Consider the following 24940-nt stretch of genomic DNA (forward strand, 5'->3'; position numbering starts at 1 on the left):
ACCAATCAATTTTATTATATCCAACCAAATCCCTTGATGTAAGCTAATTGTAAAAAGTAAGTAAGTTAAGATGTTTCAAACGGGTTTTGAATAAAGCAACAGTAACTAACGGGAACAGCTATTTGTCATATAAAACAGGGTACTGTTTAGGGTATTTTAGGTTAGGATTAGTGTTAGGGATAAGGTTATAGGTTAAAGTTAGGGTTAGGGTCAAAGTTAGGTTTAAGGTCAAGGTTATGTTTAGGGTTACGGTTTAGGTAAGGGTGAAGTTTAGGGTTAGGCTTAGGGTATGCTGATACACTGCAAAAATTCCGGTATCAAAAGTAACACCAAGGGTGTTAATTTTAACACCGAGAAAGTGTTCTAGGAGATCCACACCCACGGGTGTAGATTTACAGTGTCGTCGACACTGCATGGTGTTAATTGGACTTTACTGGTGTTAATTTAAGATTTTCAAAGTGTAAACTGCAAATTTGACACTCTTTGGTTTTAATTTAACACTTTCCCAGATTCACTTTCCAATTGTAACACTGCTGGGTGTTAATTTAACTCTGTTGGTGCTCATTTGACACTTTCCCAGTGGATTAATTTTACACCATACTTTGGTGTTAACAATAAATGGTGTAATATTGTAACAGAATGTATTTTCAGATTACAAATAACTTTGATCTGTAAGCAGTCCAGCAAAGTGCAGTGTTACATTTTTAACACACCGGTTCTTTGCAGTGACACCCTGTGGTGTTAACATGGTGAATATAACACCGTGATTAACACCAGAAGCCGTAACACCAGCTTAGTGTTGCAAATTTAACACCAGAATTGTTGCAGTAAGGGCTATAACTATTTTAATGCATTAATCATGAATGTGAAGAAAGAGGATCAAGTTGTCTTATTTATTGCGGCTGGTTTGGTATTCGCTGTCGTAGTGCAAGTTAGAATATGACCGTTGCTAGGTCAACTGGATCACGCTTTCTTTGTCACGAACCACTGATCGAAATGATCGCAACACAAAGCCTATGGCGTATCAAAATTCGGAAGAGGTGTATGAGCCCATGCTTGGGGCAGTAACCAATGGTTACTAACGTGCAATACGACAGCGAATAATATTTGAATCACAAGCGTGCTTCCTCTTTTTCAGGCTGTTGTATTTTGTCGTTTGCATTGTCATCGCAGGTTGGTATCCCGCCTTCCCTACAGAAATAAAAGTATGAAGTAATATTAATCACACAATCCGACACCTTCGCATATTATAGAAATCCAAGGTATGAAGGAATGAATCACAAAATGCAAAATCCTCGCTTTTATTATATTTAATATTATTAAGTAGCGATTGTTTTATAAACGAAAACAATAAAGTAATTACCCCCTATATTACGAGATAAAACTCAATATCTAAATGTATGCATCAAATTAAAAAACTGAAATAGCAATAACAAACCCAAGTTATTACTGCAAATTGTTATACCTACTTTGTCTGGCTAGCTTAAAGTTTGAATGAAAAATGTGCATTTTTAAAGGTTGCACTAAAAAGCTACTCAAGTCAGTGTGCCGTTACATTCTCTACATGACTGCTCAAGGCACTCTAGGCAACAACTTTTTCAATGGGTTTTGGTGCAACTTTTGAACACTGGTCTTTTTCATTGAAAGGGTCACCATGGCAAAAAAATCTTCTGCTATTAAAACAAATGAGGCATCAAAATTTGCTATTTAAGTTTTTAATTTTGATGTATAGATTTTGGGTTATTATTTCATAATAAAGGGGTAATAACTTTTTGGTAGACGTTTATATACACACCACATTGCATGTATATCTTTAAGACACCAACATACAGTTTGTAATTACTACGATAATACTTTAAAATCGAACATTCATCATATTTTGTAAATGATGTGAAATATCTGTAGTAAACTAAATAGATTTAATTTTTCAAAAGAAATAAATACATAATATTGCTGGCAAACTGAAAACAATAAGTAGAAAACTATACGTCACTATGAAAAACACGCAAAACGCAATACCCTAACCTAACATTAACCTTACGCCACTTCGATCGCCGTGTAATCCCTATGGCGTTACTTTTCGTCGGCTTCATTCCATAGTGGCGTATAGGTCCGATACGTCACTATGACATGTAGCGAGGTGTACGCCACTATGACATACAATGTTTTTCATTTTTGCCGATATTTCTTAATTATAAAATATGTATAAAAAGTGGCGTATAGTCGATACGCCACTATGGAAAACACAAAATTTCACTTTGTAACTATACGCCACATTTAATTAATTAATTACTAATTAATTTGCTAATTTTGACAGATGAGACTTAGACAAATGAAAGAGAACATCATTAAATACATATGTGCCCATTTTCAAAATAAATGACCAAAAATAACTATACGCCACTATGGAATACAGCCGACGAATAATAATAATAACAACAATAATAATAATAATAATAATAATAATAATAATAATAATAATAATAATAATAATAATAATAATAATAATAATAATAATAATAAAAATGTGCTCCTTATTCTATACGCAATATAAATCTGGTAAGAACACTCTGGCCGAGTTTGGCAGATTTTAACTGTGAAATGACACTTTAACAAAATAAATAAACATACGACAAATAAATCTCGGCAATAAGTACCTGAGAAACGTTGCAAGCAATATATCGTTAACCTCCCTATGATCCTGGGTTCGTGATAAGCACCTTGAAACTTCACTGACCAAGCATGTTACCACAACAGTAGTTATCGTGGTAAAGGTGGCATACCATGTGAAAGATAGCTACACATGAAAAATAATAAATGGGTAATATTAACAAAAAATAAATTCTTTGTGGACCGATCATCCGTATCTTCTTCTCGTTTAGGGAAACCCACAAACGGAAGCTTCGATTGTTTTTCGTAACAGATGCCAACTATTTTTTTTTTTAAATTGCTGCAATAATATGGTTATGTAAACTCCTCAACGAAAGTTTGGAAAGTTTTTCAAGCATCTGTATCTCAATTATTTGAGACATATTCATATCGTGTTGCATATCACTGGATAGCTACAATACTCCCCTTTACAATGACACCCCATTTGAAACAACAACATTTTTCACGGCTGAGTACACGCCATGTGAATGTAGTGGGGTCTCAAAATGAATTTGCCAAATTGACCATTATTCTGTGCTCAAACAAAGCTAGCCACTAACCTTAATAGCGGGTGAAAAAACCACAGGCAGCCACAATAGTCAGGCACCTTCTCCTCATGCTGCTTACCGACCTGGTTACACGTTACTGTGGGATGGAATTCCATTCTTCCACAAGGATTCGTCGCAGGTCATTCAATGTGGTTGCCTATGGGCTTCTTTGGCACGCACAGCACGATCAAGCTGGTCCCACAAGTGTTCAATCGGGTTGAGGTCTGGCCCCTGGGTCTGGCCTGATGGCAGGCCATTTTGACTCTACTCCCATATTCTGTAGGTAGTCGTTGACTACCGTGGCTATGTGGGGCGAGCGGTGTCATCTTGGAGGATTGCATTAGGTCCCAGATTGTGAAGTTATGGGACTGCAGCTTGCTGCAAAGAATAATGGTCAATTTGGCAAATTCATTTTGAGACCCCACTACATTCACAAGGCGTGTACTCAGCCGTGAAAAATGTTGTTGTTTCAAATGGGGTGTCATTGTAAAGGGGAGTATTGTAGCTATCCAGTGATATGCAACACGATATGAATATGTTACAAATAATTGGAGATACAGATGCTTGAAAAAACTTTCCAAACTTTTGTTGAGGAGTTTAGATAGTAATAATAATAATATTGACTGAAAAAAAACATATATACATGTCAACTTATCAAGTATCACGGTTCTATTTCCACTCAAGGATTTAAGGAATCTATTTTACGAAGATGTGATATTATACCTTATAAAGCGGCAAGGCATTGTCAAGATCATCCGCATTGACTCTAGTTCCGATAATAAGCCACATGCCCAACATCACGCCACTCAATAAACCAACTAAAGCGCCTCTGTATAAGAACAAAATTCCAAAAAAATTGAGCACTAAGCATACATTTATTTAAAATTATTTATCACATACGGCTTACAAACCGACGAAATTAGATGGTATAACCCCACATTTTAATTGGGTTATTATTTGCCAAATTTTATAAAACATTATTAGTAACAAGTGACAGGAAAGTCGTCTGGTCATTTTAAGCCAAACTAAAGAGGTAAAATAAAATAAAAGTTAAATTCACACTTGTTCTGTTGTCCTAAACACACAATGTATTTGGCTGGATCCAATTAGGTGTAAGTTGGGACATGTGTGTAATCATTACAAATATGCCAATAAAAGGTTTGACCAAGCTCATTTTAAAGATCGCACATTACGGCTTTAACCCTTTTTGCTTTTTCTACTTTCCTCAATTTAAACGAAAATTTGAAGTTTATAATATTTAAAACATACTTGGTAATGGTATAGTGTGCATTTGATATACCGCATTCAGTGATCAAAATATAATTTAAATATTATATTTCACCGGACATTCCATACATCAAGTTTATCATGAGACGCAGAATCAGTCGAAATGATCGACACCATGACGGTTCGTCGTTTTCCACAAGCCAAATTGTTTGTAAACAGCGCCATGCGTATCCATACTAACATTTTCCATATCAAGATACTCCCGAGTTTTAGAGGGCGTTTAAAATTTAATGCGCAACAGAATCGGGGCATAACTTACAGTACACATCTATAATTCTTAGCATGATCCAAATTAAAAGTTTCATTATTTGTACATCCGAGAAACATTTTACGGACAAATTCTCAAAATGATATTTATGAAGTTTCGCAATTTTCTTAGCTCGACCACCATCTAAACGTGAAACTGGATCGTTAATATAGCGAGTAATTTTGATCCGGATTCATACAAACAATCAAATAAACAATAAATAAACAAACAACATATAAATATGCATCGTTCTTTCATCAACTATAACTTACCGGGCATTTGCTCTTCTCCAGAACATCCCGGTTATAAAAACCCCTACAAGAGGACCACCGACGGATCCAAATAATCGGTAGATCATCGAAACAAGTGTGCCATAGTTGGTGGCGAGAAATGCTAAGCCAGTAGTTACAGCACCATAAACAAGAGCTGGTAAGTCAATGGAAATTTGTGAATGAAAAGGTTTGTTGAAAACATTAGAGAGTTTGCGAAGTGTGGTTCAAAAGCACAAACAATTGTCTAAAAGATTATAGCGGATTATTTGTTTAAATTGCTCTGACATTAAAGCCTCTAGAATTCGAAATAAATGCAAATATCAACAGTGAGCAGTAAATTATGAACGAAAATACGTCAATTTAAGAAGAATAGTTTCCACCTTTCCTCACTACAAAATTAGCTCTTACGTAGGCTATATCTAGTTAAAAGACAAATTAATGCAAATCTAATTTGGATTGGGTAAAATTTCTGATTGAACTCGGTTGAAATAATTTTCTGTTCCAAACGTCAAGCTTGGTGTGTGTGCTCATGACGTACACAATTCAGTTTGCGAAAATTCAGTTTGAAAACACGTGCATATATTTTATATGGAACATGTCATAGGTTGGGTCTGAGAAGAAATCGGTTAGGGAGGAGGAGAGGGAGGCATTGGAAGTTGACAGGGAGGTACAGGGACGGTAGCCAAGGAGGAAGGACGGCTCCACCATATGATTTTTGTTCCTTTTACTTCCAATTCTTGACTCGGTTGGATGCTGGCCGCCGTGATATTTTACGTTTTAGGCCTTTTTACCCATTTGTTTCCAAGTTTCCCCTTGAAAGTCGCGTCCTCATATGCTCTCCAATAAGGAAAACACTTACAACGCCACTGGGGAGGGGGAACTAGAGTACCCTGGAGTGAGAGTGGGGCATTATAGGAGGGAGAAGTATGAGAGAGCGAGAATAGATGACGGGGAGAGGAAGGTGGGAGGATATGGACTCGGGATGAGAGGGAAGGGGAAACAGGTGGGGGTTGGAATCAAGAGATAGAGAAGGAGGGAAAGAAAGAAGGAATTGGTGTTTCATTACACTTTGTGCTGTAAAAGGGAAATATGAAATAGACAAAGCTAACGTTAACTTAAATAATTGAGCCTTAATTAAATAATATAAACCTACTATCATAAGAATATTTAATTGAAACATTATATCAAGTTTAAAAATGATACGATAAGGAGATTAGCGCTGGCTCCGGACATAATCACTGATCAGGAGGTCGTCGCCTTGTGAGTCCATTCATGTTTATTCAAACGAAGCGCGTAAGGTAGAGTCTTTTGTTTTGAAGTGTGACCAATAACCCACTTAACCAAACAAAAAGGTCTAGCCGCTTACATATGGCCTTCTTTTGATCGCCAATTGCTACACATGTCCCACGTCAAGCCGCTATTGGTGCAATGACCAATCAGACGTTCGCGTTGAAGTAAAAATTCATTTCACAAACTCTCTAATAATTGTTATGAATACGGAACTGGTATAATAGTTATGTGATTTTCTTACTTAAAATTTTGATTATAATTAAATCTGTGGATTCGTTATCTCCTTGCTGGTGACAAGTGGATATCCATCGGTACGATTTGATCCATGTTCTAAACGGGCGGATGATATCGATGAGGGTAACTGCTACAAGTGCATTAAGGCCTGATGACACTGTACTGAAATATAAAGAAAAATATAAAGGGGATTTCATGAAATTTATCACAACTTAGACCATGCACATACCTTTTTAGCAATGTACCGAATTTAGACACACTGGCCTTAGGGATGAAATCAAAACTCGGCAGGCGGTGACCGCCGGTTCCGTCCGGTTCCGTCCAGGTGCTATTGTTCTAAACAATGGAAACCGCCGATCGACTTTTAATTTCATGCCTTAAGTATTGCATCATCGTTGAAAAGAAACGAGTCTGGCATACTGTAAGTGGAACAGTCATCTAAAATCCTGTCGATTTCACATTACGTACTGCGTGTACAAGATGACAATGTCCTTTGCATGAAACAAAGTAAGATCCGGTTACGGAAGATGATTACACTGAAATTAGCAGTCAAAAGATGACCGACGTCTGGCAAGGGTGTGAAGAATCGGGAATTTCAATTGCAATAAAAAGGTCATGTTGTTACTCCATAAAGGACATAATGGCATGGTATTTAAACACATAATGAACACACAAGACAATGTTTTTGCGTGCCTAATAAGGTAGCTACATTTTGAGAAACACACCAAAAATAATGGCTGATGTAGTGTAGACCATTCTATATAGTATGCATGAATACTTACACTGTAGGTCTAATTAGAAGCTGCATGTATAAACCGGACAAATGCAGTAACAGTCATGCTATATTTACCACCGAATATCTAGCCATTTCGTTTGTCATAGTGGTTGTGTGGCCAAGCAAAATCAGTCTGAAGTCGGGCATATATAATTTTCAGTTTTCAATTTGTTTGCATCAATTACTTGTATTAAGCTACATTTTGCAGAAAACCCACTGAAATTGAACATTTATAAATTCCAAAGATATGAGCAGTTGAAGTGTTTCCAAAACAAGAGACAGCAAAAGAAAATTATTTGGCTGTATCTGAAAATCAATATTTGCGACTTCCAACTAATTTTGCTTGATCACATTGCATAATGTTAATCAAATTAGTGATCAGCTTACGTAATATGGCGTTAGTGACAATCAGAGAAACGATGCATATAAGACAGACGTGTTTTTATGAGCTGTTTGATAATGCATTTGAACGAAGCATATCTTTTAAAAGAGCTTCCCCAAAAATCCCCTTTTCAGCTTATTACCTTAAGGTGCCTGCAAAAATACAAGCTATGAATAACCCTTGGAATCCAGGAATGTTGCCAAATTGTCCACTTATATAGTAAATTAAAATCTGCAGAGCAAAAAAAGGGTTTCACGAGGTTATATCTTTGTTATTTTGATTCATTTTAGCAAAGGTCAACAACTTCCTTAAAAGTCTCCGGCCATCACGACAATATTTTAGAAAAGTACTTTTCACACACGAATCACGTGGTTTTATTTAAAACAAACTCACATTGACCATAAAAACTAATAAAACAGCCGTCTATTCAAAATTCTCGCACCGACATTATCTGGTGCAATGACGTCATGGTTATTTGTGCTCAACTGTCACCAGCCTTACTCGGACGTTATTGCACCAGACAATTTCGGCGCCCGGGAATTTTAAATATCGCGTGTTGTATTTTTAGGCTGTTTTTATTCGTTTTATGGTCAATATGAGTTTGTTTAATATAACACTATGTGATTGACGTGTTTGATAATAATTTTTCTGATTGCCGGAGATTTCCTTTAAGCTTTAGTTAAGGCCGATTGAAATCTAGCTTGACTTGGCCTCTGATCATCAGGCTGAGTTATCAACAGTATGAGACTTCGCAATAGCTCTGAATCAAGAATCATCCAACACTAAATTTGGGGTGAGAAATACAGTAGTTCTGCAATCTTAAGGGGGTACTACACCCATGTGGTAAATTTGTGATTATTTTTGCATTTTTCTCAAAAAATAATTACACACTGGTAACAAAAGTTATGTATATTATTGGGGCAAGGAATCCAATTACTATACTGAAATTTCAGTGACTCAAGACAAGCGGTTCGGTATATATGATAGGAAACGAGGTACATCCTAGCGGTACCTTATTTCTGATCATAAATAACAAACTGCTTGTCTTGGGTCACTGAAATTCCAGTGTAGTACTTGGATTCCTTGCCCCAATAATATACATAACTTTTGTTACCACGGTGTTATTCGTTTTTGAGAAAAATGCAAAAATAGACACAAATTTATCGAGGGGTGTAGTACCCCTTAACATGATGTTGATATTAACGTTGTAATGAAAGCTGGTGGCACTCACATATTGGCACACGTCGTGTGCATCTCAACATAGTCAGAGGCCCCTTTTTCTATTAATTAGTATAATTTTTGATGATCTATCGCATTTCTCCGCTCGTTCGAAAATGGGCTATTCGATCTGAAATTCATATAACACCTATATAGAAGGCATGACCTTAATCTCCCACACAAGGAGTGTAGATTTGTGTGATATCTTCCATAAGATTAAGGTCATATCTTCCATACCATAGGGGGTGTATGGTTTTCAACTTGAATGGCCCAATCAGCTTTTTCGACACACAATCCATCCACAACAAAGACCGTGTTACTTATGAATTGGGAATGGGTTATGACAGTAGAGTTAGGATTTGGTTTAGGGATAGGGTTTACTATGTCAAACAAGTGCCGTGTCGAACTAACAGAGGGCGCCCATTTTACTATTTTAACAAGCATACTGCGAAATGGAGCCGAGTTCAATGGTTGTACCTGGTCTGGCTTAGTGTACTTTGGAACTACAGGTGAACTGGAATCAGCAGTGAAGGCAATGGCGTCAGTGGTCAATAGAGTGTCTTTATGTGTGATTGCTTCAGCTGAATTGGAAGGAAAAAGAAATTGGAATCATATTTGCGAACGATACGTGATATTATATTCGCCGTACAACTAGTGATGTAGCAGGATTAATTACCCTACCGATAGGTATATGTATGAATGTATTGCCTTGCAATATAAGTAGGCTGTCCCCATCACCTGTCATGTTTGTGAATGTGTGTAATATAACCATAGATTGAATACAATACCGCTCTTTAATGGCCTTCGACTGAGCCCATTTGGTTCGCATTAAATGTTGAAGACAGTCTCACATGTGACATCAGGTATGTTAGAGAAACTGTTTGACACGTTATATTGTAAGACACTTGCAACTTAATGAGTATATGAGATCAATACATTATATTCTAGCTAATACTCAAAACATGGGATCGTTGCACATTACAAGGATAATCAATGATAGTTAAAAATTGTCTGTGTTCTCAAATTTGCGGAACTAAAATAAATTGTTTGAAGTTTCGATTATTTTTTCAATGTAGATGTAGTAAGTATATCAATGTTTAGCAAAGTTGCACTTACTAGTCTGAGTAGGCTCTAGTGATTGTTCCTTTGAAGCTGAAAGAAATGTCACATCAAATCAAGTCACTTTTAAGTCAGGGAAGCTGAGACAAACTTGTTTTTGGCTGAAAACTGAAGAGTATTCAATCTTACTACCGTTAACAACTTTTCAACGTTTATTAATGGAGATATATTTAGTTATGTAATTTAAAAATATGATATGTTTGGTCAAAATACTATAGTTGATAGCTGAATCAACATCTTGTCCTCCGTATAAAATCACAACTGTATAAATCCTTACCAAAATAATAGGCGTACATCATTAATCCTTGAAAACATTGAAGGAATTTGATTAAAGACACAAAGGGTAGGTTCAACCACACAGAGCTGAAAATAGCATAATAATGAAGGTAATGTATCTTTTAAAGCAATAATATACTTGTTGTGAAAATAATTGGGCTAACTGGAAATTCCCTGGACAGCGAACTAGTTACCTAATTGTACCGGTTTATACCGGTACGTATAAGTCCCGGATAGTTCTGATCGTGGTTGCGATGGCTATAATTATAACTGCGCCTATATCGAGCTGCGTCCCTGAATGTTGTATAATGGTATAAGGTGTGTTCTAAGCTACTGTCAGTGATCAGTGAAAATATGTAAATTTTGTAGATGCCTGTTTGATTGATTGATTGATTAATTTTATTTGGTTCCATATAAAATAGCATTATAAAAATACAAAATGCATATATAATATAACTACTGTAGTTCAAAATACAGTACGAGACTTGACAAAGTAAGAAATTAAAAGATATACAATGTGAAGATAAAAATACACTTGGAACCGGGATAACCCATAAAGCCAGTGTTTCAGGATTATTTTCAATGGAGCCCCCCCCCCCCACCCCCGGGTAAAATTTCCAAACAGCTCGCCAAAATTCATTGGCTGACATCGTGCAAATATCATGACTATAAATCCCCAAATTTGTTGTTGTCGTTCTTATTGTTGTTATTGTTGTTGTTGTCTTAGTTGATAAAACATTAAAACATATATTATGAAGGGTTGCATAGAATACAGTGATGAAGTTTGTACCACTTGGTAGCATCGCTGGTAATATTTAATACAGGTTATGGAACTGTGAACTACACCTAGTGTAAATTTAATGACTGAAACAAGTCATTGTTTATTTAATATAACCAAATATGGTAGGTTAATTAATGATGACGACGTTATGTCAAACTTGTGTTCAATTTTATTCAATAACGTGAAAGAAAATTTACTTTGCGTATTAAAAGAAACTTTGATAACTATTCACCGAGGCACCACACGTAGAATAACAGGTAAAATATTTTAAAATAACAGGTCAATACAAAAAGGTGAATCAACTTACATTTTTGCTTGCGTCAGCGTCTTTGCAGATAGCATTCTCTGTACTGAAGTCTGACTTACAGCCCACAGTGGCATGAATGTTAACCAGCCACCAAATACAAGAGACGGGAAAGTAGTTCTCTCGTAACATCAAAGGGGAAGCTGTAAGGTAAAATGTTACACGATTGATTGCCCGTTTGAAAATTCAAGAAAAGGAAGTGATCATTTATGACATAAAAAAACGCGCATATAGATTTTTACAGATTTATTCCAAATTTTTATACAATTTTACATCAACAGTCTTGTTTCATATGACTGCCACACGTTAACCAAAGAATGTATTGTGTTACTGCCATGTGGCGGCAAAATATTAATACCGACGGGCCACGATGTAGGCTCCACTGTTCCTTTGGCTAAGCCACTATCCACACCCCACCCAAACCATGATGAGGATTTAATCCGATGACGTCCCTCTCAATAAAAAATGGGAAATTGTTTCATGTTACAACATTCAATGTATAATGCATAATATGCATTTCAAAGAACATTAATTTTTATCATCTGTTTTATGTATTATGTCGCACTTATCACCAACATACATATTCATATATTCAATATGGCAACATTTTTCGCGCTTCAAAAGTTAAAGAATGTTTTCCAACAGACATTAAAGAAATAAGTGATACATACTAAAATATATCTAGACGTCCATCTTGTTTGTTAATCTCCCACACTGGCAGGATCCCTCCTACCTGGATGCACCCCACGATAATGACTAACAGGGTGGTACCGAGCATGACACAAAACATAAACACATCTGTCCAGATCACACCTTTCATGCCACCCTGTATAAGAGTTAACAAACATTGTTTTGCAGGAACAATCATTGTTTTCACATGCACACAGAAAAAATAGTGATAAATAACGATAAAATTGTCTTCTGATTTGTTGCATTTCTTTTGCATTATGAATCTATTATTTGACGCCATCATGTACAGCCTGTCTCCAAAAAAATATGCTAGTGAAAATACCGTGTACAGCCCTCTTCCATATCTATAAAGTAAAAGTGCTATGTGGCACAATTATGATTTTACCATTTCGTTGTTAACTAAAGATCTAAAGATTAAAACAAGCAAATTGAACAGAACAAACGGCATTTGAGAGCTAAGACTACACCGTTGACGTTTATGGCAAGCCAAGGGGTCCAAAAGCGTGGAACAGCTACGCGTAGCTTCTTTCTCGTTACGAGCAGCTGTTTGACCAATCAAAATAGTCAAATTTAATCACGTGGTTGGGTCGTTAGCTGCGCGTAGTATAGTTATAGGTATCCTCTTTCACAATTATTATCTTGTAATTAATTTACGGAATTAACATAGATAACGAACGGGTAAAGGAGGCCAAATCACAGCACGTGTCAAGAGAACATGTTGCTAATGCCTGGCTAAAATGACACAAAGCATATTTATTTAGTGTTTCCAAAGTTACACCGTGTTAATAGCAAGTAACTTTATACTCGGGCTGTATTAGCGGTGCAGGGGATATGAAGGTCACACAACAACTACTACTGATGTAAAGCGCTGTGTAAAGATATTGCAGGGAAAGCGATATCACATGCCACTGTGTAAATATGGAGAGAGTAAAATGGGTCATCATTTTTTTTCGAACGGGGGGGTTCCTAAATTTACAAAAAGTCGGCGTCAATAAAATTGCGGCCCTCACTATTTCGGCATCAAAATGTTATGACCCCCGACTCCCACCACCGATACACCTTACCCCCTAGACAGGCTACAATTGTATTGAAATCAGTCTTTTTGAATACAATAAACACACTATCTGTAGTCATCTTGTGACTCCCTACATTTTGTCATTATCAATTTATGACCCCCACCCCCTTATTTTTCTTTCCAAAAAAGTATGACCCCCTATATTTGGGATCCCTTCCGAAGAAAATGATAGCCCCTAAATATAGAACAATCATCATTCTGTTCAGATATTACTTTAATAGCACCTATACCATTTTTTCCTGATATACTACAGATATTTTCATTTACAAAAATTAACAACGTAATATTTGTGAGAGAGGATGTTTACATCAGCTCCACGTGTTTAAAACCGCGAATCTGATTGGTTAATAAGCTGCACGTAACGAGAAAGAAGCTTCGCGTAGCAGTTCCACGCTTTTGGACCCCTTGGCTTGCCATAGACGTTGACGTAAGCACCATGTCACGATGGTATTTTCTAATTGCCAGAGAGGGCGCTTTTTACTTGCACACTTTCTTTTTGAGACAGGCTGTATACGAAATATAGTTTGCCAACAGGGTGAGTATAGAACTGTGCGCAGAAGAATTAAGGTACCAGTTGTGTTTTCCCCTGTATGTCCTAAACAAAAGACGAATACGTAAAAATTTAAACAAGTTGCCAATACGTATACCTGAACTCTTAAGCTCTGATTTAAGACTTCATTTGTTGACATTAGTTGAGAATAAAACAAAACGGTGATTTCTTTATGGTTACACCTTTATGTTCTAATGAGATCTTTAATTCGGGCTACAAGATGCAGCTATTGGCGGCTGATTTTAATTATGACATATCTGTTTATCTGTCAGAAACAAACTTACCAAAGTTGTATAAAGAGTAACAACTGATGCAGTTATTAAAATTGTTTTCCAAAGGGCAAAGCCAGTCACTGGATAAAAGCAGACATACAGGGTTACATAAATTTTGCATCATTTTGTATCATATATTGTATGCAAATCTGAAAATTGTTCACTGGCAACTTTTGAAAGTACCCTAACCCAGTACCTCTAAATTTAATCAAAACAGTTGTTGTGAAACGATAAATTTTAATTATTGGTAAATGTAACGGTCTGTAACTAAACTTGTATCAAGCCGTAATCGAGAGGTTGTGTGCTATAAGCTACACGAACATCAATCGTGATCATAAAATGGAAACCTAATCTGTAGCTTGTCCTTCTTTTAAAGTAAAATAAAACATCGCTTGATTCAACAAGCAGGCATAAATGCTTATTGTTTTATAACACATTTTTAATGTTAGTGTAAAAATGCAGTGAATGCTTGTCTATTTCTATTGCAAAGAATGAAGCGGGATTTCGTGCTTGTTGGTAATCTATCTATTGCTGGAATCTCATAGGGCCGGATCCTCAAAGCATGGCTAGTGGTCATGCTTCCTACGCAATCAGGCATAAGACCAGTTCGTCCTATATACCTGTGCTTACAATTTCACATCATACATCACCTTGAAAGATAAATCAAACGGGTCCACTTTGAAAGGCTAGCCTGCTGGCTTAGGTAGCCTGTACACTAGCCACGTTTTGAGAAATCGGACCATAGAATGCATCGGATGGTTCATGATCTATAACTTCACCTATTATCCTGCGTTTTAAGCGGATTCCTAAAATTGACGACAAACTCCATCGGGCACTAAACTCTTATTGCTTTTGTTGTTTTAATTCGCTTTACTAAACGCTCAGAGCAGCAAAATTAGACTGCTCATTCCAGAAGTGGGTAAGTGCAATAGCTGCCCTGTGAACATTTAGCAATTTACACACAGTATATTGTACACATATCAGCTATTGCACTTACCCACATCTGGAATGAGCAGTTGAATTGTTTGAAAAAAAAATCGGCCCACAATCCTCTCACTCACCAATTTCGATTGCCAGAGCTGGTGAATACGTCACAATTGCCATATACATCGTTGTTTGCAATATAAAGACCGCTGCACCTAATATGCGCAAAACAACATCGAACCGCATTTGAAGATACTGAATTGAATAAAGAATAAAGTGAAAATGAAGTAAAGAATCAAATCACAGGTTTGATGACATTCAGTTACTTACGTTTTTGGTTTTTAACGAAATTTGTGGAATTTTAATTATGGGCTATTTTCTGCATTGTATGTTTAAATTCTGACTTTCAATTAGTTCAATACACATCATTTTAATAACTGTCACTCACCTCATACGCACTAGTGATTTGCAAGTCATAAAACACGGGGACAAATATTATTGCTATTGATGAATATAACAGAATGTAACCAAATATGGCATTGAAATACAATCCCCCGTGAACAAATGTCTCAGCAGGAGTACCAAGAAGTGATATTGGTGATACGAATGATGCTAATAAAGTCATAGCAACTGGAATACTAAAGACGCTGCGATCCGCCAAGAGGAATCTGTATTGGTAAAGATGATGTGTGAGTATATCAATAAACATTTGTATTGGTCAGTCTGACGCACATCATTTCTTTTACAGAAAAAAGAGGATTATTGAAATGTTTGTGACCCGATCGAAATTTAGCCTCCTTCCCTAACCCACTTCACCTTATAAAAACATGTCCCGGAAACTGGTATATAACACGATGAACTAGTCAATGAAGGCCAAAGTAGGCCTATGCGTTTTTGAAAATTGAGTTATTATAATTATTACCTATACAAACATTAGGTTTGAACAAACATCGTATATTGAAAGCACCAATGATCTGGCATACTTGCTTCTTAAGTTTTGTGATGTGTAGGCATGATTTTGATTTATATATTTTATTGGGTTTTTTTTACTCTATATACCGGTACTGCCTTAATCTCAATTTCAAATTTGCAGTCTTTGGTCACCATGGACCAGACCGTGTCACATATTAGAATCTGTGATATAAAATGAAGAGGCTTACTCATATTTTTCTCATTACCCGAGTGACATACAGGGTGCCCCTCCCCCAAATACAAAGTACCGTTGAGACCTATAATTGACCTTGATCTATTTTGCTGTGTTTCCTAGGTAACGAATTATCCAAGATGGTGGAATCCTATCCGTATTTGAATTGTTTCATCAAAACGAACGTTTTGACACCTTTTTGGCAAAATTGGAGCACTTTGAGCCAAAAACGTGACATTTGACCTTTTCGGTTATAACTCAAGAACGGTACGTCCTAGATAGGTCAAACTATACATTATATACATTTTCTGAGTATAGACCTATTACTTTTCTAACACTTATATTTTAAAACTTATACAACAATAACATAAAATGTTGATAACTAATTAAACTACAACTTTGAACTTCTTGATCCGCCAATTTTAAGTATACCTAGTGTATGGAAAAGGGAATTAAAAAACATGATATATTCAACATCAATTTGGTCTTTTCAAGGGGAAAAATTTGATGACAAGTACGTGTATAGTATTTTAGGGACTATGTTACGGGGCATATAATTGTACAATGTACCCTATTAGATCGGATTATTTTGTTATTTATTAATTAATTCAATTATTTACGATCTTCATCAATGGCGTTGTCTTTTTTAAAGACAGTTCTTGTTTTAGTTTGGTACTATTTTCCTACGAGCTGTACAAAATAAAATACAGAATACAATGTTTCCTATACATGACAATGGGTGCACATTTTCTGTGGTTTTAAAGTATTAATTATTTGAGTTTTTGATGGTAATATATCGGAGCTTGTTGAAAATTCAAATATAATTAATTATCCATTTGTACAAAATTGAAGAGTATTTTAGCCAAGGTCATTGGATCATTATAGCAATATAATAACCAGATTTCGTGTTATTGTTTCCTATAACCACTGACCGTGAAATAAGGACAAATGAATACGGCCAAAAGTTTAAAGTGTTCTAGAGGTTAATTTTTATAACTTAATAAACAGCAAGATGGAAAAGCTAACCATTGGTGCTTGAAAGATTGTTCAGCAGATATTAAGGGTCTGTGCAATAGTTGTGAGCCTCCTGGTGGGCAAAATTTCCTAATGCTCTCCAACCCTCTTGGAATGCCAAAAATTCCCCTCCCTTTATAGTCTAGATTTTTTTTTTTGCGAGCGCAAGGAGCAGGAAAATATACATATTTAAATAGTTAAGAACACATCTGGATTTATTCATAAAGTATTACACAAGCTCAATATTAAATGGCAAAACATACATGTACTCCATGATAATCAAAGTGTCCAATTTGCTAAGGTCCAGTGTAAAAGAACATTAAGGGTACCTGCCCAAATCCTAGTATAAACATTAGTAATTGCTGGTATTCAGTTACCACGATTGTTACACACCCCTTACCAGTTGGTCTGGCCAACGATGTTACGTTTTCGTGCTGTTTACTTAAGCCTTTTAGAGCGTTCTATTTATAAGGAGCCACATGAATGCGTGCCAAAAACGCATACTCCCATCTTGCAAAAAAATCTTGCCTCGCCCACCCCCACCCTTTCGGCTTGCCAAATATTAATTTTAACCCAAACCTAATAGAACTGAAAAAAAATCTTTCCAAACTTTTGTTCCTATTTATGCATCTTATAGCTCGATGATTATACTATGTAAGTCATATTTGTCATTCCTTAGAATATTTAGCAATATGAAATTCAGATCAGCTTGCTACTAATGTATGTGTCCTATCCATTGAAAATTTCTGTTGAACTCTGGTTTGCATAAATGCACATATCAAATGCAACCCCGGCTCCTGGGTACCCGGGGATGGCCGGGTCGTGGGCCGGAGATTTTGGGTTTAAAAGTTCAAGTCCAGGATAAACACCTCCAATCCCGGATCCCCCGGGCGTCTTATTTTTTAGTCAAAAAAACCACACCAAGTTTTGCGCCAAAATAGGGTAATAAGTACCAACTTATCACCAATATTCCACATGTTTGGTCGCATTTACACTGAGAGAATTGATAATGTCCTCCCAATATACTATCGTAAATAATATATAGCATTTTATGTTTAATTTGCCGATGAACATGCTTTCTGAACATCACCAATGGACGTTATCACTTTGCCAACCATATGCATAAAACGGTTCATAAAACAAACCATTAATTTGCTGGTATGTATTAGCCGAACTGACTAGGCTCGATATACTGGGACAACATTGACCAAAAGGTGCAACTTCCTTTGACCCGGTTTTAGACTACAATTACTGTCCTCATTTTGGCCCATTATTAGCATTTATATAGGTCAAGGAAGATGCCAATAGTGTGATCGTGGTGATGATTAAGAGCAAGAGAGTAGAAAATATTGCTGTAGATAGAAAAGCAAGGTCAGTGGATATGAAAGTGAGAGCGAAGATTATCGGTCACTGAATATTAGCTTTAACTTATATGAAAGGAATATAATTATATTTTATATTTAGGAACAATAACATAAAATGACCAGCTAGATATTACCCTGACGTTCATTATACACATGACCTTAGCCTGTTCAATTTTGCATTAATAGGGACAAAAGTTTGAAAGATTTTGTCAGCTCTATTAATCTATTAATCTATTAATATCTTCTGAATCATCAAGTTCAAAAACCGTCGGTGTCACCGATGGTTTGCTTTTTCATCTTTTGTTAAGTTTTAAAAGTTGACCGCCAGAACACTTTTGTCCGTAATCACCTCCCTGCCCTAACCTGTCCTTACGTTCGTTACCTTAATAACCTGTTCAATTTTGTACAAATGAATATACGCACGGAATTTTTTAGATTTTGGTAGAAATTTTCAACATGCTCCAATATGTTATATATGACGCCAACAATTAAAAAAAAAAAAAGATTTAAGGTCACGGCAAATTAACAAAATCGTCATATATGCTGATATTAGTAATAATAATAGTTATCTTATACGTGCCAGCAAATTGAAATTACCCATACGTGTATTCTTAAATCTAGGGTACAAAATAAAAAGTTACTTGATTAAAATGTGATTTTTGGTTGTTAAGATAATTATGTCGGTTAAAGCGATACAGACTTGGTACATCGGAAACGGTTAAAAACTGAAGTTTAGTAAGCATCATATTGTAGCTTTGGATAATGTCCATAAAACTGTTTTCAAGATGTGGTTGTCAAACTGCTTACTCAAGATAAATATTTTGGTCGAGGTTTGAGCTCCCTGACATACTTTGGGAGTTTAAAACAAAATGAAACATGTTTTATATGAGAAGAAAATATCAAAGGCTTCAGCAGACACACATCTGCAAGCATTGGATATTGAATGAATTATTTTAACAAAAATAAAGCAATTTAATCATTTTCAAAAATAAATCCTTCATGATTTCCACATAGATGTTGGAGACCTTTTTAATCAAAATTAGCCTTTCTTTTCAGACCGTTTTCGACGTTCCAAATCTGTATTCACTTGAAAATGTTAAACCAACCCATCTTAACAACCATAAATCACATTTTTATCAAATAACCTTTATTTTGTAGCCAAGATTTAAAAGTATAACCATGGGTAATTTCAATATCATGGCACGTAAGATAACAGAGATATGATGATGGAGGTAGATCTTTTTGAATGACCCTCGTAATATACATTTACCCCGGATTTTACCCCCTCCCCAAACGCAACTAGGACGCCATCGATCATTTGGTTTATTCCCTAATTTCAATGAAGATCGGCTAAAGTTGAAAGACAAGAGTTTACATACCGTTTGATAGTCTTTTGGCCACCCTTAGTACAACCATGGTAGAGCCCAGTCAAAGTTGAAATAACAAGAAATAGCGCAAATATGATGTAGTCAACTACACCGAGTGGGTAAATGGCATCAGTCATGATAATTGGATGACTTGGTGGATACTAAAAAAATAAAGGAAATGAAATATCATGAAATATCTTCGAGCAACATAAATTATAACATACATAGTTGATTTACCTTAACTATACTTACCTTACTTCATTTATCATTTCGTTTTCTATTTCCGGATTCTACTGTATTATGTTCTTTAATTACACAGTTATGTTCTCGAAACTATACCAAAAATATATACCCCTCATTTTTAAAACAAGCTACACAAAATATTATTTCCCTGTAATAAACGAACAATGCATTGAGCACGAAACAACAATATATATATGAGCACTGCGAATGGAGATAAAACCGATCGTGGGTATGTGGACAATAGTAGTAATACTCACTACTACTACTACTACTTCGGAAATATTGCTGTTTATCATAGCCATTCTGGAGTGCAATGCTTTACCACTACATAATCACAATCATTCAATATGTGCATACAAATATAATGTGAGTTGCCGTTTTTTCTTGTTAAAAAGCCTAACGTAGTGGCGTAGTCAGAGGTTGTGGCGCCCAGGGGAAAGGATACAGAATGGCACATCAGAATACAAAATTTGCACATATTTTCCAAATAGGAGAAATTATTCTTCAGTCGACTTGTTGAAGTCTGGTTTATAAAACAACACGTATGCCAATCTAAGTGGATCAGAGTGGATGGATAACTGCTCCGCTCCTGAATATCCTGAAGAACGTGAGTGAACAATGAAAACAGCACCGTCTGGGAATTTGTCATCTGTTCTAGAATTTTGTACGCTAAGGATTACACAAGCCTATCGTGGTAAATACAGGGTGTCACAGAAATGTTCTCGAAAATTACTACTAAAATAGATATAACTCGTTAATAAAAGAAGCCACACAAATTATCATTTACCTAAAATAAAACGAAATATGCATTGATATTTAAACAGTATGTAAGAGCACTGTGGATTGAGAAAAAACAATGGTGAGTATGTGGGCAATAAAATCAACTGCACCTTGAAGAGGTTTATACTACTTACAAGTTATGTTTCTTCTGCCCAAATTCTGAGTGTCGTTTATAGGTCCAAATCAACCGCTAATAAAATATACGCCCGTGTGCTCACTCACTAGAATACTTTGCCCAATTGCCTATTATATGAGCGAGTTTATAGTGAAACCAGGTTTCCGTTATTTACCTAGACTGTCACGCAGTCTAGATTTGTCATGGTTAATAAAAAGTAAACAAATATAGACTGCGCGGCAATCCTTTTAAATAACGGATAAGCTGGCTCACTATAAACACGTTCTATGGCGCATGTCCTTCGCGTTCTCCTCTGGTGATCGGTCGTTTCACCCTTCTATTCAATTTGTACAAGTTGAATTAACATCAGCTACCCTGTATATGAGTGTAATTAACAGTTTTAAACAGGCAATGCTTGTTCGAGATCCAGCTACATTGTATAGCAGGAGTGTGCAAATCTGCCGTCTGACTCTCCATGGGAAGGCACATTATTTGGTGAGTGTATACATTTTACTTCATTAAGAAATATTGCAGACCCGGGATTGCAGACATTAGTTATCAATAAAATTGTTTTGGAAATATCAAGGAATTGCTTGAAAGACGGACATTTTATTTACAACATAACCATTCTGGATATGGAGCTTTGGGGGGGGGTTATAGTGCCCCATTCCTGAAACAATTGCGCGAGGACGAAAATTTGCACATCTTTCCCAATAGGGGAAATACATTTTCTGTCCACTTGCTGAAGTCTGTTTATGAAACCACACGTCTGCCAATGTAAAAGCAGTGTGGATGAATAACTAATAAAATGAGCGAATGGTGAAAGCAACACCGTCTTGGAAATTGTCATCTGTACAATAATTATGTACGCAAAGGGTTATGCAAGCCTACATCGGAATAATGGGACATACAGGGTGTCTTATAAAAAGGCTACATCGAGAAATTAAACAGAATTGGTGATGGTGATGGTACAACAAAACAATGTGACAGTTTCAGCTATTATTCATCCATCTTTCTTGTAATTGTCTCCGTATGTCAAAAACAAACTGGGTGTCAAGAATGGCTAACCATCAAAATATCGAACAACGAAAATTGAACACAGGGACACATTGTTTTCATATTTTGTCTTTATTATTTCTATCATCGAGCTATTAGTAGTTCGATGCTTCTATATTCTCGTATTACTTTTAACTTATTGCACAAAAGAATGACATTGAAAAATTAAATATTGTACACTGAAAATAAATCAGTTTTAGAGCTTCTGAATTTTGGTGGTAACAAATACAGGCTGATCATTAACGAATAACACGTTTTTGGTGAAGGTATTTATGCATCTCCTGTCATCCTGGCTTCATTTGGGTTGAAAGCTGCTGTGTTCTGCACTGTAAGAATAGTGTACATATCTCACTGAACTCTTGAAATATGAGGTCATTGGGTGAGAGCATGATTTTTGGCATTCAGTGAACATTGAATTTCTAGTTCTAAATGGCTTCAAATTTCTTCCAAATAAGTAACAAACTCAGTGCTAAAATGAAAGTTGCTGTTCAAATTGAAAAATAAGGGTCTTTGGGTGACAGATCAAATGGAAAAATAAGGGGTCTCCGGGTGAATGAGCATGTGTTGGTAAGCAAATATGGGGTCATTGGGTGACAGCGACGCTCACAAAGGGGATCCTAACAGCCTACATACGCGTCACCTCCAAAGTGGGAGGGCCCCGCCGGGTGTGCACCCATAACAATTGAATAGGCAAGTCAGGTAATATTTTAGTTTCTGGCCGGGTCATTGTCCAGTTAATGGCACACGGAGCAATTAAAGTAATGATCAATCTGGAATATTCATTTTTATGCACCACTGCTTGTAAATATATATATGTGTCCTTGAATGAACTGTACCGTTAAAAACTAGTTTTGCGGGTAATAAAATGCCCGAATCAAACATGATCCAGCTCTTTATGCATTTGCACAATAAAATAGTTTTCATAAATGTTTTAAGTTATGACCATTTTATACTTGAAATATAAGAATTTTACGAAAATACCTAATTTGCTCTTCGTTCCACTATGTCCATAAAATAATGTCAATCAATTATCTGAAATTTCAAACACTAAAGTTGAGGAGTTTATTGTCATAAATATAGTTTATGTTTTTAATCCATAAAAAATAATTCAAGAACGGAGCGAGCGGTCAATATTGTCAAAATTCAAAAAATATGTTATAGCTGTTTTATTCTTCAACAACATCAATTTTTTACTTAATTGTGTTTGGTTCTGGCACTAAGATACCACAAAGACCTTTTCATGGACCCCATATCACTCTATATAATCCACCACCGTCTTGCGGGCGGTTTTCAACAGCAGCGAATTTCCGTTGGCGTTTTATAACGGCTAATATTATCACTGCGTCATCCGCTCCTAAAGAGATCAAGAAGGAGAACAAGGCCCTGAACAAAAATGCTCTATTTGAGATAGAAAATCCCCGGAGAAAATCAAGAGAAACGAATAGCGATGCGGAGAACCAAGAACTTTATTTCTGTTGCAATGGGAAAAATGATCATAATCCAATTTGGAGTTATTAAAACAACGCAATACTTGCCTATGCATGCTGAGTCTTTAATCAGATGGGGGGATACATCATAAATTTGTGGTGGGTATGCTCCCCGAAATGTGTCATGCGCGTATTTTTGGGGGCTTTGGGCGCCAGCCCCCCGGGGGTAAAAGCAGGGGGCGGCAAAAAATGAAGGGGCGGCGGAAGAAGAAGGGGCGGCAAAAACGAAGGGGCGGCAAAAAGAATTAGTAAAGAAATGAGGGCGGAAAATTAGAAAAAGTATGAAATGTTTTGAAAATATGGTACTATACATCAAAATGTGTTGCTTTTAGGGCGCTAGCGCATGAAATCCTTTTTTTTTTTTTTTTTTTTTTTTGCTCTTCACTTTTTCAAACCACCGAAATATACATTTTTGGGCTGTTGGGGAAGGGGCTGCATTGTCTTTAGCCCCCGGGGTAGGAGCGGCCTCGGTACGCCACTGTGGGTCTTTGGTAAAAGGGGTTCTTTTGGAGCTGCGAACATGTAAAAGGGAGCTGTGAACAGTCACAACCAAGGCTCTTTCTTGGCTTTATGGTTGACAATCGCCTGAAACAAAGACATGAGCAACTTAGGGGTTCTTTTAGAACTGAAATTATTAAAATCAAAGGTCTTAATTTGATTGTGCACTGGGTGGTTGAACAAATTCATCAGGATCGGTAGAGTAAAGTCAATCAAAAGGTTCTTATTTCTGATCCAATAAATTGCACTTACTGTGTACGTTTCGATAACCACTCGATTATCTTTATCTCTATAGCCTCCTTGACCCAACGTTTATATCTGTCTTGCTCCGTGCCTATGACCTCTGCCTCCCCCCAACCGATGACATGGTTCCTCTCTGCAACATGATCTGTGATGGCCGATTTATGGATGGTTGTAAGCGATTCTTTCCTGCTTGCTCTGGTGACTGTTTTTCCAAGTTCTTTTTCTGCTTCCGCGCGGTGCTCATCTAGTCGAGTACCAAATTTCCTTCCCGTCTCTCCCACGTATGAGAGATCGCAGTTCAAGCAAGGAATGTTGTATATGGCTTGAGTTGTATTAAGCGGATCGCGATTATCCTTCGGGATCAGGAAGAGAAGGGGCGCCACCATGAACAGAGATGAAGGTCAATATCAGCTTTCTCACATTTTTGATGAACTGCTACATCCAAAACATCCAACAGGAAAAAAATCAACTGGCAACACAGTCAACAAGTCAATCACCAAGAAATCAATAGGTGATTGGATGACCAGTTCACAGTAGCAGTCTTCATTCAGTGTTGATAAAGATAACCGAGTGGTTATCGAAACGTACACAGTAAGTGCAATTTATTGGATCAGAAATAAGAACCTTTTGATTGACTTGTGCACTGGGTTTCTTCTTCAAAATGTAGGGGTCTTTCCGGGGGAGCATTATGCTGCCCCACAATGACAAAACGAGTTAACTGCAATTTCACAGTTTT

At 36.4% G+C, this 24940-nt stretch overlaps 2 protein-coding genes across 2 annotated transcripts; both read right to left on the minus strand.

Moving 5' to 3' along the window:
• Nucleotides 1-820: 820 nt before the first annotated feature.
• On the minus strand, nucleotides 821-11859 carry LOC140144582 (sodium-dependent multivitamin transporter-like). Its single transcript, XM_072166402.1, has 11 exons — nucleotides 11741-11859; nucleotides 11386-11525; nucleotides 10299-10384; nucleotides 10019-10054; nucleotides 9380-9483; nucleotides 7827-7915; nucleotides 6535-6689; nucleotides 5004-5157; nucleotides 3921-4026; nucleotides 2658-2797; nucleotides 821-1191 (listed from the first exon to the last, which is right to left on the minus strand). The coding sequence occupies exons 2-11, from the start codon at nucleotides 11457-11459 to the stop codon at nucleotides 1113-1115; spliced, it is 1023 nt and encodes a 340-aa protein (XP_072022503.1). The 5' UTR covers nucleotides 11460-11525; nucleotides 11741-11859; the 3' UTR covers nucleotides 821-1112.
• Nucleotides 11860-24209: 12350 nt separating this feature from the next.
• LOC140144585 (uncharacterized) lies at nucleotides 24210-24590 on the minus strand. The gene has a single exon (XM_072166404.1). It carries the CDS (start codon nucleotides 24588-24590, stop codon nucleotides 24210-24212), a length of 381 nt encoding a protein of 126 aa, XP_072022505.1.
• Nucleotides 24591-24940: the final 350 nt, after the last annotated feature.

The sequence above is a fragment of the Amphiura filiformis genome, unplaced genomic scaffold, assembly GCF_039555335.1.
Source record: "Amphiura filiformis unplaced genomic scaffold, Afil_fr2py scaffold_64, whole genome shotgun sequence".
Taxonomy (NCBI): Eukaryota; Metazoa; Echinodermata; class Ophiuroidea; order Amphilepidida; family Amphiuridae; genus Amphiura; species Amphiura filiformis.

Coding starts and splice junctions, on each gene's coding strand:
- LOC140144585 (XM_072166404.1), bottom strand. CDS start 24,590: ATGGTGGCGCCCCTTCTCTTCCTGATCCCGAAGGATAATCGCGATCCG.
- LOC140144582 (XM_072166402.1), bottom strand. CDS start 11,459: ATGCCACTGTGGGCTGTAAGTCAGACTTCAGTACAGAGAATGCTATCT. Junction 10,055..10,298: donor GATGTACGCCTATTATTTTG/GTAAGGATTTAT, acceptor CATTTCTTTCAG/CTTCAAAGGAACAATCACTA. Junction 9,484..10,018: donor ACTAGAGCCTACTCAGACTA/GTAAGTGCAACT, acceptor CTTCCAATTCAG/CTGAAGCAATCACACATAAA.